General features: G+C 40.2%; 1 protein-coding gene across 2 annotated transcripts in view; it reads left to right on the forward strand.

Moving 5' to 3' along the window:
* Positions 1-15,117, forward strand: part of mgrn1b (mahogunin, ring finger 1b) — a 15,881-nt gene extending 764 nt beyond the window's left edge. Inside the window, exons 2-17 of one of the 2 annotated variants that reach the window (XM_061981248.1) lie at positions 3,262-3,380; positions 3,457-3,545; positions 3,628-3,774; positions 4,903-5,020; positions 5,109-5,175; positions 5,234-5,277; positions 5,362-5,409; positions 6,415-6,483; positions 7,034-7,193; positions 7,268-7,377; positions 7,445-7,650; positions 9,150-9,261; positions 10,734-10,779; positions 10,857-10,961; positions 13,350-13,395; positions 13,484-15,117. In XM_061981248.1, the coding sequence (XP_061837232.1) occupies positions 3,262-3,380; positions 3,457-3,545; positions 3,628-3,774; positions 4,903-5,020; positions 5,109-5,175; positions 5,234-5,277; positions 5,362-5,409; positions 6,415-6,483; positions 7,034-7,193; positions 7,268-7,377; positions 7,445-7,650; positions 9,150-9,261; positions 10,734-10,779; positions 10,857-10,961; positions 13,350-13,390 (1,481 nt within the window). In that variant the 3' untranslated portion in view covers positions 13,391-13,395; positions 13,484-15,117. The remainder of the gene's footprint in view (positions 1-3,261; positions 3,381-3,456; positions 3,546-3,627; positions 3,775-4,902; positions 5,021-5,108; positions 5,176-5,233; positions 5,278-5,361; positions 5,410-6,414; positions 6,484-7,033; positions 7,194-7,267; positions 7,378-7,444; positions 7,651-9,149; positions 9,262-10,733; positions 10,780-10,856; positions 10,962-13,349; positions 13,396-13,483) is intronic. The other variant, XM_061981247.1, reaches the window with a different exon arrangement.
* The last annotated feature ends 146 nt before the right edge of the window (positions 15,118-15,263 follow it).

Below are 15,263 nucleotides of genomic sequence, written 5' to 3' on the forward strand. Positions count from 1 at the left end.
CTTGACTTCCAATTAGTGTACAGTTTAGTAACATTAGTATCAGCTTGACTTCCAATTAGTGTACAGTTTAGTAACATTAGTATCAGCTTGACTTCCAATTAGTGTACAGTTTAGTAACATTAGTATCAGGCTGACTTCCAATTAGTGTACAGTTTAGTAACATTAGTATCAGCTTGACTTCCAATTAGTGTACAGTTTAGTAACATTAGTATCAGGCTGACTTCCAATTAGTGTACAGTTTAGTAACATTAGTATCAGCTTGACTTCCAATTAGTGTACAGTTTAGTAACATTAGTATCAGCTTGACTTCCAATTAGTGTACAGTTTAGTAACATTAGTATCAGCTTGACTTCCAATTAGTGTACAGTTTAGTAACATTAGTATCAGCTTGACTTCCAATTAGTGTACAGTTTAGTAACATTAGTATCAGCTTGACTTCCAATTAGTGTACAGTTTAGTAACATTACTAGCAGCTTGACTTCCAATTAGTGTACAGTTTAGTAACATTAGTATCAGCTTGACTTCCAATTAGTGTACAGTTTAGTAACATTAGTATCAGGCTGACTTCCAATTAGTGTACAGTTTAGTAACATTAGTATCAGCTTGACTTCCAATTAGTATACAGTTTAGTAACATTAGTATCAGCTTGACTTCCAATTAGTGTACAGTTTAGTAACATTAGTATCAGCTTGACTTCCAATTAGTGTACAGTTTAGTAACATTACTAGCAGCTTGACTTCCAATTAGTGTACAGTTTAGTAACATTAGTATCAGGCTGACTTCCAATTAGTGTACAGTTTAGGGCAGGGCTGTCAAAGTCATTTTAGATGGGGGGGCCACATGGAGAAAAATCTACTCCCAAGTGGGCCGGACTGGTACAATCACAGCACGATAACTTAAAAATAAAGACAACTTCAGATTGTTTTCTTTGTTTAAAAATAGAACAAGCACATTCTGAAAATGTACAAATCATAATGTTGTTGTTGTTGTTGTTTTTTTACACTTACATGTAGCGGTTAATAGTAGTGATGGGTTGATGAGGCGTCATGAAGCGTTTCGACACATAGCAAAACTGTATTGATACTGTGTCGATACTGTGTCACTAAATACTGAAATCTGCTGGACATTAAAATCCCTACAGGCAACCTATGGGCCGACTCAACTGACACTGATTTTATGACCTAGTATATACAATAATATAAACCAAGTCATTGTATTTCATTTAGGATTATTTCATATCTTCATTTAAATAAAAATATATTTTTTATCTTTTTTAGATACAGTCAATAAATAATATGAACATGTATCATAATATGGAAAACTAAGAGAACATGTTGTGAATGAGGATGCTTGTGGACTGGGAATTTTTTATTTTATTTTATTTTTTACACATTTTTATTTAAAAAAAAACAGTTTTTCCAATGTATTAAATTTTAGACGATTTCTCTTAGTTATTATTTCTCCGGCTGTAGAAAAGACCCGCTCACAGGGCACAGAGGAGGCGGGAGTGCGACACAGTTCGCGTATCGGTCACGTGACCAAAACAGCTCATGATCGGTCACATGACTTTCTAAAAGCGGTACGCGCACCGACACAGGGTTTCACTCTATGAGCTCGACGCATGAGCCGATGCATCGGTGTTGCCGGACCCATCACTAGTTAATAGTATTCTATCTTTATTTGTCGTTATTTATACTTTCTGAATAAATGATGTGATAATGTTCATCAGTCAAATCATTGGTGTTCATTTTCAATCCATCAAGATAAAATGTTTTTCTCAAAATCAAATTACAAGATGTTATTTATGTAGTTTGATCATTTTCCTCGACTGATTTAATAATGTGGCACAGGGGTTAGTGCATGTGCCTCACAATACGAAGGTCCTGAGTTCAATCCCGGGCTCGGGATCTTTCTATGTGGAGTTTGCATGTTCTCCCCGTGACTGCGTGGGTTCCCTCTGGGTACTACGGCTTCCTCCCACCTCCAAAGACATGCACCTGGGGATAGGCCCCTCCCACCTCCAAAGACATGCACCTGGGGATAGGCCCCTCCCACTTCCAAAGACATGCACCTGGGGATAGGTTGATTGGCAACACTAAATGGTCCCGAGTGTGTGAATGTTGTCTGTCTATCTGTGTTGGCCCTGCGATGAGGTGGCGACTTGTCCAGGGTGTACCCCGCCTTCCGCCCGAATGCAACTGAGATAGGCTCCAGCACCCCACGCGACCCCGAAAGGGACAAGTGGTGGAAAATGGATGGATGGATGGATTTAGTAACGTCATGTGGTTTATTTTGTACATATATAGCATCATCTACAAAGATACAAAGAATTGCTATTGTGACATCTAGTAGACATCCAGTGGCTGTTTCTTTCATTCAAACATTTCAGGTTGATTTTTATACTTAGCAAACTCATCCCCCGGGTCGGATAAAACCCGTTCGCTGGCCTGATCCGTACGTTTGACACCCCTGGTTTAGGGTATATTCACAAAGATTAGAGTGTCTTAATTAGTGTACATGTGATGTGTTACTACAATATTTAGGTAAGTGTGGGGGAAAATAATACAATATCATTTTCCTGTGATGAATATTAGAAAAGTTATGGATTTTTTTAACACTTTAAAAATGATCTAATTTCTGGTCAACTTTAATACAAAGTCAATGGGGCTAGAGATTTTAGGTGTCACCTTTTTGTTAAATAAATGTATAGTTTTCTTAATATTTACCCCTCCATTCTAAAAAGGTTGGTATCACTGCAAAGTTTACTAAACAAAGAATCAGAAAAAAAGAGGTTTCACAGTTATGGTGTAGTTTTAATTGACTAAATTCATCAAATTAGCGCTGGAAGTGAAATTGAGCAAACGTGTGTCACATCACAAGTGACAAGGCAATCAGCGGGTCCAAAAAATCAATGTGCGAATCGATTTAAAAGATATTTGGTAGACTCACAGATACATTTTCTAACTTTATATTATATTACGGATTCCAATTAACATTTTACTCACTCTAGAATTTTGGCAGGGGAGTTTTGTTGAGTGTAGAGTTGTGGTGCGAGTACTTGTTTGGTCCAAAAATGTTGATATTCTGCATAAACTAGACAACGTGTGGTAATGAAAACAACACCGTTGAACTCTGAAAACAGTGGTTTGGTCGCTACTCACGATGCCGTGGTCAAGTGTGAAACGCGCTGAGTGACCAATGCAGAGATCCAGCAGGCCAATACACAAATACCTACAATAACATTTGCATTCCTTCTTCCAGGGAATTATTTTGCCAGTCATTTCTTCATGGGTGGAGAAAAGTTTGACACGCCACATCCTGAGGGATATCTTTTCGGGGAGAACATGGACTTGAATTTTCTGGGGAACAGGCCAGTGCAGGTGAGCTGACCGTTCCTTAAAAAAAAAAAAAATAACCATTTGAGCTGATGTCCAATGATTGCTCATCTCCCACCAGTTTCCTTACGTGACTCCTGCACCCCATGAGCCGGTGAAAACCCTCAGAAGTCTGGTCAACATACGAAAGGACTCGCTGCGTTTGGTCAGGTAAGTGAGGACTGGCCACGCTTATAATTTCTGGAGGAGGAAATACTTGACTATATTGACAGTGGAACCTTGTGGTCTGCAGGTATAAAGACGACTCTGACACTACGGTGGAGGAGGGTGGCAAACCTAAGGTTCAGTACGGCGTGGAGTTCACCTTTGACGCTGACGCTCGGGTGGCCATCACTCTCTACTGCCAGGCTTTTGAGGAGTTCTCCAATGGGATGGCCGTGTAAGAAGCTCTCTTTTGTTGAATTAATAATGTGACATGGTGCTTACTCATTAGGTAAACCTGCAAAATCAAATCATAAGAGCAGAGTGGGTGCTATTCTTCTAGCATAGCAGCATCAAACTGTTTTAACTATACTGTGGATCCCCAGTAAAAAGAACACTAAGGCCATGTCCACACGCACACAGAGTTTCAAAAACGCATATTTGGGGTTAAAACGATCTCCATCCAAACAAGTGTAGTTTCAAAACTGTCACAAATGCATACACCTGCTGACATGCACATTTTGTCCAATCAGAAGACTGGAAAAGCAGCCACAGCTGATTTGGTGGCATTACACCTCTGTTATTATACTGTAATGTTTATTTTGATATACTAGACATACAATGACATGAGGAGGAAGGATACCTTATGTTTCTTTTTAGTCGCACGGTCCATCTACACACGTAAGTTAACTTGAAACTTCATGATCTGCTGTTAAACAAGGACTAAACACATGAGATAATGTTGTACCTTTCTTATGACACAAAGCGAAAAGTCTCGCTTGTCAAAGTTGTCCCACCAGCTAGCAGCTGGAGGTCAGACAGCAATCGCATCCAAAACAGTTTTACTCTCAATAAATTGTCGCTGGCGAGAGTGTCGTAAAGCCCCATTTTTTTTAATGTATCAATGTAGAGTTAAAATAGCATCATGTTTACGTTCAAACATACAGCAAGTCTTCTTATAGTGTGTTTAAAGCCAGCAAGGCAGTGTTGTGGTGTGGAGCTTTGGAAATGACAGCGCACACAACCGTGACGTCATCAGAGGAGTACAAGTCTCTGTTTGTGTCGTGTCCAGCGCAGAGCTTTGGAACTCTACACTTTGGCCAGCTAAACTCTACGTTTTTTAAGGACAAAAGTATGCGTTTGCATGTGGACTAGAGGCCTAAAGGCAGATATAAGTAAGCGCTTATTAAGTGTCTGTGTTGGTGTGGACATGGCCTAAAAATAGAAAATAAATGGTGGGTCCTTAGCAACCACCAGTTGCCATGGGTACTGCGAATGATGAGACTCAGCGAAGAGAAAAGTTAAGTTATTGCGATGAAAAAAAGTGACAAACTACCCCTTGTTCACTCCAATTATTCACATGAAGGTACAGCCCAAAGGATTCAGCGATGGCCTCGGAGACAGTCCACTACAAGAGGGGCGTCAGCCAGCAGTTTTCTATGCCGTCTTTCAAAATCGACTTCACTGAGTGGAAAGAGGAAGACGTCAGTATCTGCAGCCACCAGACACCTCAATTTATTAAAATAACAACTCAAATATATGCATTGTATGTTTATCTTTGATTCCTAAAAGCTGAACTTTGACCTGGACCGAGGAGTGTTTCCCATGGTGATCCAAGCGGTGGTGGACGAAGGGGACGGTAGGTTGTGGACTGAAACACACGCTGGGTTGTAATAATAACGTGCTTTCTTCTCCAGATTGCCTCGGACATGCTCATGTTCTTCTGGCAGCCTTTGAACGAGTACGTACACATCAGATTTAATAATTTTAAGATCCGAAGAACGTTTTCCAAATAAGCTCATCCCCGTTTGTGTTGTCCCTGCAGCACGTGGATGGCAGTTTCTCCGTGAAGCCACTGAAGCAAAAGCAAATTGTAGGTCTAATTGAGTTTTTTTATGTCCTTTGGATGAGTTATATTAGGTTGAAATATAACAGGATTTGTAAAGAGAAAAGTTTGTTCCGTGAAGTAAATTTTCTCCATAAGAAACAATGAAAATATGAATGATGGGTTCCAGCATGGACAAAAGTCCATTTTTTTTTTTAACACAATATAAAGTGATGTACAGTATTTCAATCATAACAAAGGGATGATGGATCAACTATCTTTTTAACAAGCCAAAACACCAACGACAAGCTAAACTGTCATGTATGCTAAACTGCTCTACACACACACACACACAGGGGTCCCTTTGGTGCCCTCACAAATGATCATCAATCCTTCACTTTAAAAACGATATTGCTACAATAATAAACATTTTAAAAAGTAAAATTCACTTACACACATTAACATCGGCAACAGAGCAGCTCACGAGAGAAAAGAAAGCAGATGGACGGGGAGAAGGGAGGGCGTGTGTGTTCTCTTGGAAGAGGTAATGCTGAACGAGAGGTAGTCCTCTCCTCCGCTGTGAAATAAATCCGCTTTGGCATCTTTTTCCAGAAAAATCTGTTCTCATCACAATGAAAAGCTTGCTGTGGTACAAAGTCGGCTTCCTCAATCTCTTCAATACGAGCAGGCACAAATTGAATGAATGAATTGTGGTGAATGAGGCATGTTTCACACACAGAAGCATAGTTGGCGCGATTGAAAAGTTCACAAATAGAGGTGTTCGTAAATCCACTGTTATTATAAGGTAGAATAAAATATTGAATCAGCAAAACTGATACAAAAATGAAGTAATAAAAAGGTATTTTTGTGTTAACTTTTTTTTAACAAAATAGTATGTAAACGGTTAGCTCATGTGAAGTTATAGTATTTTGGATTCCCACCATGTTTCTATAGTGTTGCAATATGACTTGGCCATATTTGGTGCAAAGGTGTGTTGCTATTTTTTCTTTGAGTGTCTCTATTTTTCTGCAAATGTTTTTTTTCCGTCTTCAGGTGGACCGTGTGAGCTACCTCCTACAGGAGATCTACGGCATCGAGAACAAGAACAACCAAGAAACTAAGGTATGCGCACATGAGGGAGAACAACATACCGTATTTTTCAGACTATAAGTCGCAGTTTTTTTCATTGTTTGGCCGGGGGTGCGACTTATACTCAGTGAAATGATGAACACATTAGCGTAAAATATCAAATAATATTATTGATGTCATTCACGTAAGAGACTAGACTTATAAGATTTCATGGGATTTAGCGATTAGGAGTGACAGATTGTATAGCATGTTCTATATGTTATAGTTATTTGAATGACTCTTACCATAATATGTTACGTTAACATACCAGTTGCTTATTTATGCCTCATATAACGTACACTTATTCAGCCTGTTGTTCACTATTCTTCATTTATTTTAAATTGCCTTTCAAATGTCTATTCTTGGTGTTGGCTTTTATCAAATACATTTCCCCAAAAAATGCGACTTATACTCCAGTGCGACTTATATATGTTTTTTTCCTTCTTTATTATGCATTTTCGGCGGTGCGACTTATACACCGGAGCGACTTATACTCCGAAAAATGCGGTAGTTTTTAATTGGCCGCGTCCTCCTCTCCCTGCAGCCGTCAGACGACGAGAACAGCGACAACAGCAACGAGTGCGTGGTGTGTTTGTCGGACCTGCGGGACACCCTCATCCTGCCCTGCAGACATTTGTGCTTGTGCAACTCCTGCGCCGACACCTTGCGCTACCAAGCCAACAACTGTCCCATCTGCAGGCTGCGTGAGTGGCATGAGCTTTCATTTATGTTCCAAGTATCTAAACCTAACTGGACTCCTGTTCCTCCTCTGATGCAGCCTTCAGGGCCTTGTTGCAAATCCGAGCCGTGAGAAAAAAGCCCGGAACGCTCTCTCCCGTCTCTTTCAGTCCTGTTCTGGCTCAAACGATGGACCACGATGAGCACTCTGTAAGCACAGAACATTTGTGGTCGCATTTTTAATTTAGCCAGGTTTTCATTTGTGTTCTTGTCACAGAGCTCTGACTCGGTCCCACCCGGCTTTGAGCCCGTCTCGCTGTTGGAGGCTTTGAACGGAATGCGTTCAGTGTCCCCCCCCATTCCCTCGGTACCCCTCTACGACGACATCAACTTCTCGGGCGGCGACGGGAGACCGCTGAGCTCACCGGAGCATTTGAGCGACGGTGGCCTGCAGAAGGGCAAAGTCAGCAAGTCACCTGACAGGTATATTTTTGCATTGTAATACACATCCATCCATACATCCATCCATTTTCTACCGCTTATTCCCTTCGGGGTCGCGGTGGGCGCTGGAGCCTATCTCAGCTACAATCGGGCGGAAGGCGGGGTACACCCTGGACAAGTCGCCACCTCATTGCAGGGCCAACACAGATAGACAGACAACATTCACACTCACATTCACACACTAGGGACCATTTAGTGTTGCCAATCAACCTATCCCCAGGTGCATGTCTTTGGAGGTGGGAGGAAGCCGAAGTACCCGGAGGGAACCCACGCAGTCACGGGGAGAACATGCAAACTCCACACAGAAAGATCCCGAGGCCGGGATTGAACTCACGACTATTAAGGACCTTCGTATTGTGAGGCAGACGCACTAACCCCTCTTCCACCTTGCTGCCCTGTAATACACATGTTTAGTTTATTATAGTGCAAGTAGTTTGTGGCGCCACACTTGAAGCTATTTCTAATAAACATTAGAAACAGCTCTCTCAAAACCAAGTTTCTTTGTAAAGGCCGACTTTTCCCAAGTGTACCGAATGAAATGCCAAGTGAATTCATGTATGGCAGGGGTGTCAAACTCATTTTTATCTTGGGCCACATCACAGTTACAGTATGTCTGCCTTCTACCTGCCAAACCATATAAATGTATCCATCCATCCATTTTCTACCGCTTGTCCCATTCGGGGTCGCGGGGGGTGCTGTATAATCGCCAAATAATATTATTACACAATTGCCCCCTTTTTTTTATTACTATTATTGTGTATGCCAACAAACTGATGGAAAAATTGATTCGCAATTAAGAGTGGCAATCTGATATTAAAGTTCAGCTTTTGTAAAATGTATTTCAAAAAGGATTTCAATGACCCCAAAGATGGTTGGGATAACTTTTTACATCAACTATTATAAAGAAATGCAGTTGCTTGCGGTAAAAAAAAATATCATATTCAGCAAAAACTGAAATGCCTTAGTTATATGGGGTGACAAATTAAATAAATACATACATAACAGTACATCTTGAAATTATTATTTATGTGTTATTAATTATTTATAATTGGAATTAATTACATACATGTGTCATTTTTTAAATACAAATTAACTTTTCATTATTTTTGTAATTATTGATTTAATTATTTCATGGTTTATTTAATTAATTAAGAATACATGTCAGTAATTATTTAAATAGCCTTGTGATGTGGTGGCGACTTGTCCAGGGTGTACACCGCCCTCCGCCCGAATGCAGCTGAGATAGGACCAGCGACCCCCCGCGACCCGAAAGGGACAAGCGGTAGAAAATGGATGGATGGATGGAATTATTTAAATATCTATTTATTTACTTTTGTCCTATTTTGCCCTCCATATATTGACACACATTTATTTTTTTGCGGGCCACATAGTATGATGTGGTGTGCCAAATGTGGCCCCAGGCCTGGAGTTTGACAGCTGTGATATATTGACTCAAAGGTTTCTCTTGTGTTTCCTCTTAGCACTTTGAGGTCTCCGTCTTCTCCCATCCAGGAGGAGGATGAGGAGAAGTTGTCTGAGATGTCAGACGTTCAGCCGCACACGCTTCTGTCCAGCAGTCCCGCCCCCACAGACGTAAGTTATTACTAGGGTTGCACAATATAAATGATATACATTTGGCGGACGATTTAATTTTGAATACTGTGGTCATATCGTGATGGTGCATGTTGATGGAACGTTCTAGCTGTGTCCTGGCAATTTGACAGAGACAAGCGAACCAAGGCATCCTCAAAGCAATGTAACGTCCTCACAAGCAGCTAATATTCCTCCAAGCGGCTTCTAAATCACTAAATTTTGCCTCCATAGCGGCAAATAATCTATGTTTATTACATCTATTATTATCACTGGAGGACGAGAGGACAAGGAATAGTTAAATATGCTACACTAAACACAAGAAGAAGGTGCATAGCAAACTGCTAATCTAGTGCTTTAGGATTTAAACAAATGTGGGCGGATCGATACAAATATTGACCGTAATGATACCAAGTAGAACAAAGTACAGTATAGTTTTAGTTTTTTTTACAAACTCAGGAAAGAATAACCAATAGTAATTGTTTGCTTTTGTTTTATTTTGCAGTATTGACCAAAGACATGCACCTGGGGATAGGTTGATTGGCAACACTAAATTGGCCCTAGTGTGTGAGTGTGAGTGTGAATGTTGTCTGTCTGTGTTGGCCCTGTGATGAGGTGGCGACTTGTCCAGGGTGTACCCCGCCTTCCGCCCGATTGTAGCTGAGATAGGCTCCAGCACCCCCCGCGACCCTGAAGGGAATAAGCGGTAGGAAATGGATGGATGGATGGATCTTATTATACATTGTGTATGTAATTAAAAGGAAATGATTGTAATATTCAATTGATACTGTTAAATCAAAATTGATTATTCATCGATCTTCAACATTTTAAGTACAGTCGAACCTCGATTTATGAACCCATCTTTTTTGCGATGTACGGACTATTAGATGGAGCCAAATGTGCCAGTGTGTGAACCATGTCTTTGTGTACAAACACTTCATTCATTCATCATGTGTCCCGCTGGCAGCCATTTTGTGTTTGCTGGCATTGAAGGGATTGATGAAGCAGACTTTGTACCACAGCCGGTTTTTAATTGCGATGAGACCAGACTTTTGTGGAAAAAGATGTCAAAGCGGAGGAGAAGACACTACCTCTCATTCCTTCTAAGATCACACAGTCCCTCCTCTCCCTTCCCCCCACATTTTTGGTATCAAACAGTAATTATGAAAAGTATAAATAATGAAGTGCATTTTAACAGCAATGTAGATGGATTTGTATTACAGCAGAAAGTAACAATATTTGAACAGTAAATGATCAAGTAGATTAATAATACAACTGGAAATGACCCAATATTTTACCGCATGTCAGCAGCTAGGAGCTTTTTGAACTTGTTTTGACAATATGTTATTATCATTTACATGCCAGATGATATATGGTAGTATATGTATATATTTTAGGCCATATTACCCATCCCTGGTTGCTTCTCACTCCAGCATTCACATGTGATGATACCTCTTCCTCTTTTTTTCTTGCAGGCCACAGCAACTGAAGACGTCGCCGACTCGCTGTCCCCAGATGATGGTGAGTGTGTACGATCTGAGACGTAAAAAGTGGGCCGGCGATGCATTTGACGGACACTTCTCTCCCGGGTGCTCCAGAGGACAGGATGCACGCCGGTGCCGACATCCTCCAGGACTGCGGCAGTGAGCACAGCAGCTTGACCAAAACGCAGAGCGACCCGCCGGGAGAACTGTCGCTGCCAGGTGAGAGAGATTACAGTAAATAGTCATTAATATCACTTCGTCTATGTATTTCTGAGGAATTTAGTGGACACTTCATTTGGCACACCTGCTTGATCTAATACAAGAGCTGGATCATTGAATGCTGCTTTTACAAAGATAATCATGCATATTTTGACACTTTCACGTGTACTGTAATTTAGGGATGGACAATTAATCAAATTGTAATCTTTATTTCGATTTTGGCCTCTCACTATCCTATAATTCCATCCATCCATCCATTTTCTACCGCTTATCCCTTTTCGGGGTAGCGGGGGGTGCTGGAGCTGCATTCGGGCGGAAGGCGGGGTACACCCTGGACAAGTCGCCACCTCATCGCAGGGCCAACACAGATAGACAGACAACATTCACACTCACATTCACACACTAGGGACCATTTAGTGTTGCCAATCAACCTATGCCCAGGTGCATGTCTTTGGACTCCTATAATTATTATAATTGAAAAAAAAAAAAAAAGATTAATGGGTGGCGTAACATGCACGCAAAAACCCCTGAGCTTGTAATGGTAAAACGGATGAGTGAGCAGATGAATAATTTAAAAAAAAAGGACCATGTCTATTATCTCACCATGGTTGTTAGTTTTTATTTGACACAATGCTAGTGTGCCTAATCAGTAATCACTAAACTCAACAGAGAAAGTATGGCCATATCATTTCAACGTTAACGTAACTGTGAACCAAATCACAGAATTGACCAATAAAACGAAACCCGCTGTTAAAGGAAAAATGTAATGGACGTTGATTGACATACAGTAAAAGTGAGCAAAATGCTCTCATTGTGAGAAAAAGGAAGCTTTGTTTGGGAAAATAGTGTGTTCAGTACCGCTCATTCTTCTCAGCAGCCCCGTCCTGAACTAAACAATGTGGAGACAGCCACTTGAAACAGCCACTAAACTACGGAGCTAAAGCGAGCAAGAACAATCCATACACACACAACACATCTCATCTGCTTGTGTTGTGGTGAACGACATCGTCGATGTAAGATCAATGTACAAACAGGACAGCAGTCCCAACTGGAGAGTCTCTCTCGCTCTTTTTTCACAATAACAGCGCTATGGGCAACATCCGGTCTGACTTTGCTGACAAAATAAATGTTAAGTAAAAGTACTTTACACAAGCATAATATGCTTTTATTGATACATTTACAGAATTTTTATGCTTTGACCTAAAATACTGGTCAAAATGTTCCCATATGTATTGTACCAATAAATGTGAGGATTTTTGCATTTAATTAACAATCATTTTATTGAATTGTATTCATGACACAAAAAACACACCGTTTGATAGAAAAAAATAAGTGTAAAAAGTAAAATAATGGAATAAAGAAAAAAAAACCCGGAAAAACATAATTTTATTATTTTGTTATTTTTATTTTAACTTATCGTTACTATTAATATAATTTTACTTGTTGTTTATTCTATTATAACCGGTTTGTCTTTTAATTGGTATTTAGAAAATAAATATACTAAGACCAAAATGCAATATACCGGTACTGTAGTTTTACACATTAAGAAATAGGGCTGCAAATCTTTGGGCACCACACGATTTTTGGGGCTAATGGTTCAATTCAGAATCCATTCTCCATTCAAAACGATAGATAATAGCTCTGATCAGTTAATATATTACTTTAAAGAAACGTGCTTTTGTTTAATAAAATTCTACCCAAACATTTAATAAAGTCAAATACAACTAAAGCAACACTTTTCTTGTGTAAAGTAAATGTGTAGAGCAGATATAGATCATCTACATCAACTATATGATTTTCCTGAGTAGATGGACAGAACTGATTTTTTTTTTTAAAAACAATTTTTATCAATTTTTTTTTTTTATCGATTAAGAATCGTTACAAGTATGAGTCGCGATTCATTCGAAAATCGAGCATTTTTTTGAGAGCCCTATTAAGAAAGTAGTACAAGCATATAGTATACATGATTGTACATACAAGACACACTATCATGTTAAAGCATCTTCCTGCTGAAGGTGTTGAGTACATTCACATTAAGGACAGCGCCCTCTGCTGGAATCATAGCTAATGCACACTTTGACCCCCCCCTGCAGAGTGCACCACTTATTTGCTTTTTATAGCAGAGAAAAGAAACCCGCAAATATATTTCCAGATTTAAGAAGTAACAGCCTCTCTCCATTAGAGCTCATGAGCATGTGTACCTAATGAATTGGGTTCCTCTCGTGTTAAGCGTCCACTCTTACATCGTTTTTGTCTGTCGTCTTCCAATGTGTTTCCGGATGCTTTGCTTTAACTGCGAGCGGCATGCTCCTCTCGTTTCCTAACATTCCTTCCCCTTGCGCTCTTGGCTGTCCTCCACTCTTCTTCCCGCCTCCTCCTCCTCATCAGTCCTAGGTCCTGACTCCTGCTCTGTTGGTATGGAGGAGTAACAGCGGTACGTAGGCTTTTCTGTCCCCCTCTGGTTGGCTTTCTACCTGCCTTGGCCCGCAACGCTCCCGTCTTAACCTCCACGTCTCCTCCAGGGTCGTCCGAGTCCACGGAGAGCCTGAAGAGTCAGAGCACAAACTGCTCCAGCCAGCCTCTCCTGTGCCCCTCGAGCAGCTTCCACAGGGAGGACGAGCTCCTTCTCCCCTGACCTCCCCTTCATCCACATCCATGCCTTCCCGCCTCCTTGTCAGCGAGTATCACGGAGGTTTTCCTCCACTCCATCGAGGCTAACGTTTAGGAAACTTGTACGCAATGTGGATGCTTCGGACTGCTAGTCCCAGCAGTGCTGTTCAAAGCACACTTCCTGTTCATCTCATTCAGATAGTTTTAACCTTCTGTCTATGTTGTAATAGCACACTCACCATATATTTATTCAATCCAACATTCTGTATTTTACTGACTTTTTGGAAGTGATTTTTACACTTAGTTTATAATCCATGCGGGGTTTGTGCTGAGATAACATTTTCTATTCAAAAGGTAAATTAAGGCTACGCTGAAAAGATCAATGAAAGTAGTTTTGAGTAAATTAAACAAAAAAAATGCGGAATTATTTTACTCTCACAATATTCCGATTTTTAACATCAATTTATGATAATATTTCTGCAATGAACTTGTGACTTTATTTCCGCCTTTCGTTGTCATTTTTATTATAAAATTAAGACTTTAGCCTCACATGAAGTGAAGTGAATTATATTCATATAGCGTTTTTTCTCTAGTGACTCAAAGCGCTTTACATAGTGAAAGCCAATATCTAAGTTCCATTTAAAGCAGTGTGGGTGGCACTGGGGTAAAGTGTCTTGCCCAAGGACACAACGGCAGTGACTAGGATGGCGGAAGCGGGGATCGAACCTGCAACCCTCAAGTTGCTGGCACGGCCATTCTACCAACCGAGCTATACCGCCCCACGTGATAAACACATGTTTTTTTTATTTTGATTTAGGTAAATGTGACGTTTTTCCGCAATTTATAATTTTTTAATGCAAAATTATGAATCTTTTCAGCGTGGCCTAAATGCTTCCTCATAATGTTACGCAGATACCTTTTATTATTTAAAACACACCAAAATCTATTCTAAAAGTCCTGTGTTACTTTTTACAATTGTATACTCATACGATATATATGTTATTTTGGAAAAAACATACCATGCTGATATAGACATAGATGCAGCTAAAGGTGTACATTACGAATAAATCAATAAGCGCTGCAACATGAATTCATTGTCAACTAGTTAAGTTGCTTCGGCTGTCTGTTTTTTTGAAGCAGTTTAGAAAAAAAAGGAGCATTCTGTACATCTCTGTGCCTTCAATCGATTATTTCCCCCGTTTGTTTGCATTAAGACATCCTTGCAAAAATGCTACAAAGTGTATATTTAACTTTTCGTTATTGTAATTAGACAATATGAAATATAAGTGTTGTGTGTTATATAATTATGCATTTAAGCAAGGAGTTCAAGGCTACATCCAACAATATGTGCATTTTTCAGACGCTTTTTAAGGCTTTTCTTTCTTTGGCTCCTTCTCTGTGCCATTTCAACTCAACACCGTGCCTTCCTGTCCTTGTTCTGACCATGATTGAATCTAGTAAACAGGACAACAAGTCCACATGAAATCCTGTAGAGAAGCCTCTTGTGTGTGTATAGCAGCATGAGATCAATAAAAGAGCAAACGTGTGCGTCTTGTCTTGGCTGTAAACAGCTTTAGCACGTTTCATTAGTCAGCCGGCGTTAAACCTCTTCCAGGGCACACAATCCTCCTGATGGAAAGCTCCCAGCCCTCATGCCCTTAATCTCCAAGAACGTGCACCTCTGCCCTGACA

This window comes from Nerophis lumbriciformis, linkage group LG32 (genome assembly GCF_033978685.3).
Source record: "Nerophis lumbriciformis linkage group LG32, RoL_Nlum_v2.1, whole genome shotgun sequence".
Taxonomy (NCBI): domain Eukaryota; kingdom Metazoa; phylum Chordata; class Actinopteri; order Syngnathiformes; family Syngnathidae; genus Nerophis; species Nerophis lumbriciformis.